The 2,215-nt window shown below is 47.0% G+C and overlaps 1 protein-coding gene across 1 annotated transcript; it reads right to left on the reverse strand.

The window, feature by feature from the left end:
* Positions 1-1,013: 1,013 nt before the first annotated feature.
* On the reverse strand, positions 1,014-1,928 carry LOC119818375 (taste receptor type 2 member 134-like). Its single transcript, XM_038335669.1, has one exon. The coding sequence runs from the start codon at positions 1,905-1,907 to the stop codon at positions 1,014-1,016; it is 894 nt and encodes a 297-aa protein (XP_038191597.1). The 5' UTR covers positions 1,908-1,928.
* Between the last annotated feature and the right edge of the window lie 287 nt (positions 1,929-2,215).

The raw sequence follows: 2,215 nt of genomic DNA on the forward strand, positions 1-2,215 counted from the left end.
ACACATATCTCACTTTGATATATTATATAAACTACAAATACACAGATAACTGAGAATTTATAGGAGGATAAAAGCATATAAAAATAGAGACTCCTACATATATTTCTTCTTCCAGTGGACCACCGGGCACAAATTCCAGTCTGGTGACGACAAGCCTAGGCAACACCATGTAGGTGCCTCTTTCAGGGTGGACAGATAAGAAGAGCAGGGTTATTAAAATGAAGAATTGTTGAGGATTTCCTTTGCTTTCATCTGTCTTCTGCTGGACCAAATTTGACATTCGCATATCATACAATCCCGTTTAATTCAACTTAAGCATGCACACAAAGCCATTGATAGGATCCATAATGGGGCAAAACTGACATGTGTCCTCAGCTTTGTATAAGATTAAGCTCCACGATGGAATTTAGTCCTAAGTGATGCATAACAAAAGGAAGTGGCAGTGACTGACAGAGAAAGCAGAGCAGGGAGTAATAAGGATGAAGGAGCTGGGAAGTGCCTATTCTTTGGTGGCAAAAGAACATGGGATAGAAGGGAAGGTCTCAAGGGACAGTGGCTAGAAGCTGTACCATAGAGACTGATCTGAAACCAAAGCAGGAGTGAGGAGCTTGGCTGAGTGTCCCAGAAAAGCAGCGTTGAGGAATTTAAAACCAGACTTTAGTTTGCTCAGAGAGCCAACTCACATTGGTCACAGTTATTCATAAATAAGGGTAGACCAATGCTTTAAATTCTCAAAGAATATTGTTTAGGGACTGTGAGAGACCCATGAGCAATGAGGATGTCAGGTGAGGCCAATGTGACCCATACCAGAGAACAAATAGTAGCAGGAGCAGCCAGAGAAACAGAGAAATGTGGGAAAATAGCAAAGCATGGAAGAGGTGGGGCTGAATAAGCAGGGAGAGCACTGAGTCCCTATGAATTCCTGCTGTGGGAGGAGCTATTCCTTAGAGAACAGGTTGTTGATACTGACAACTGGAGAGTGGAGCCATCCTTTGTCCAGGGCCCTTCGTGTCTTATGAGCCGGCAACACAAAGGCTGGAGAACTTCATCTTGAGGGCCTTTCTCATCTTGGGGCTGCTAAGCATCAGAATGGTAGAATGCAGGGAGATGCCCGTGTAGGTGATCACTTCCCAGGCCCAGCGCCAAGAACTGTAGATAGTTATGACTTGGGCGGTAGAAATCGACAGGAGCAGGACATATGACGTATAGAAGATGAGGAAGAAGGCAAGGGACTTCAGAGCCGTGGTGTGAGCCTGCGTGCTGTGATCGTGAGGTCTGGGTCTGTGGTGCCTCATCTGTTCCAAATGCCAGTACAGTGAGAACATGAGGAGGAGGATGGACAGCAGAAACAGGAAGAACGGAGTGCCGCACATCAGCATTGCATGACAGCGAAAATAATACTGATAGAACTTCCTTACTCTATAACTGAATGTGCAGTTTTCACAGGCCATCATCTGAAAGGTAATTATATTTCCAGTGACTGTGGAGATGGCTGACAGGCAGCCAAGGATCAAGGATCCCAGCAGCAACCTGGGCACTGACCGAGAAATTCTCCATTTCATCCAGAAGAAGATAGGGTGGGAGAAAGAAGAGATCTTCACACAGTAGAAGACGGCAAGCCAGGTGGTAAGCCAGCAAGTGATGGTGTTGGTGAAGTCCCAGAGGGTCCCAAAAAAGTAATTTTTGCACTTGAACATGAAGTTCAGGAAGTTGCTTATGATCGCTAGTCCATGCAGACAGAACCTGAAGGCAGCTAGCCAGGCCACAATCGTGTCACCTGCAGGGAGTGCCTGGCTCTGTACCCACTCCCTGCCCAGCACAGCAACCATGAAGCCATTTTGTAGCATGGCAGCTAGAGACTGCACACAGAAGATGACCACAAAGATGACTGTAGGTGAGAAAGTCATCCTCTCTGGGGAGGATTCGCTTAGACTGGCTCTCAAGGTTAAGCCCCGGGATGCAGCCACAGAGAAAGCAGCATCTTCAGCCAAATGACTTGCCCGAAATCTCTTCCTGGATTCATGCAAAAGCCCAGCCACCCGCGAGGCCGCGTTTACTGGGAGTGAGAAGGAGGACAATTGCTAACCCCACTGGCTTGGAAATCACTCCCAGGTTGTTGACACCTGTGTCTATTTGTAGACACTGCATTTGCCTGCTCTTTATCAGAGTCAGGTGCAGGGAAATGTGAGCAGGATCCAAGGATGATCCAGCACAC

This window comes from Arvicola amphibius, chromosome 7, assembly GCF_903992535.2.
Source record: "Arvicola amphibius chromosome 7, mArvAmp1.2, whole genome shotgun sequence".
NCBI lineage: Eukaryota > Metazoa > Chordata > Mammalia > Rodentia > Cricetidae > Arvicola > Arvicola amphibius.

Coding starts and splice junctions, on each gene's coding strand:
- LOC119818375 (XM_038335669.1), bottom strand. CDS start 1,907: ATGACTTTCTCACCTACAGTCATCTTTGTGGTCATCTTCTGTGTGCAG.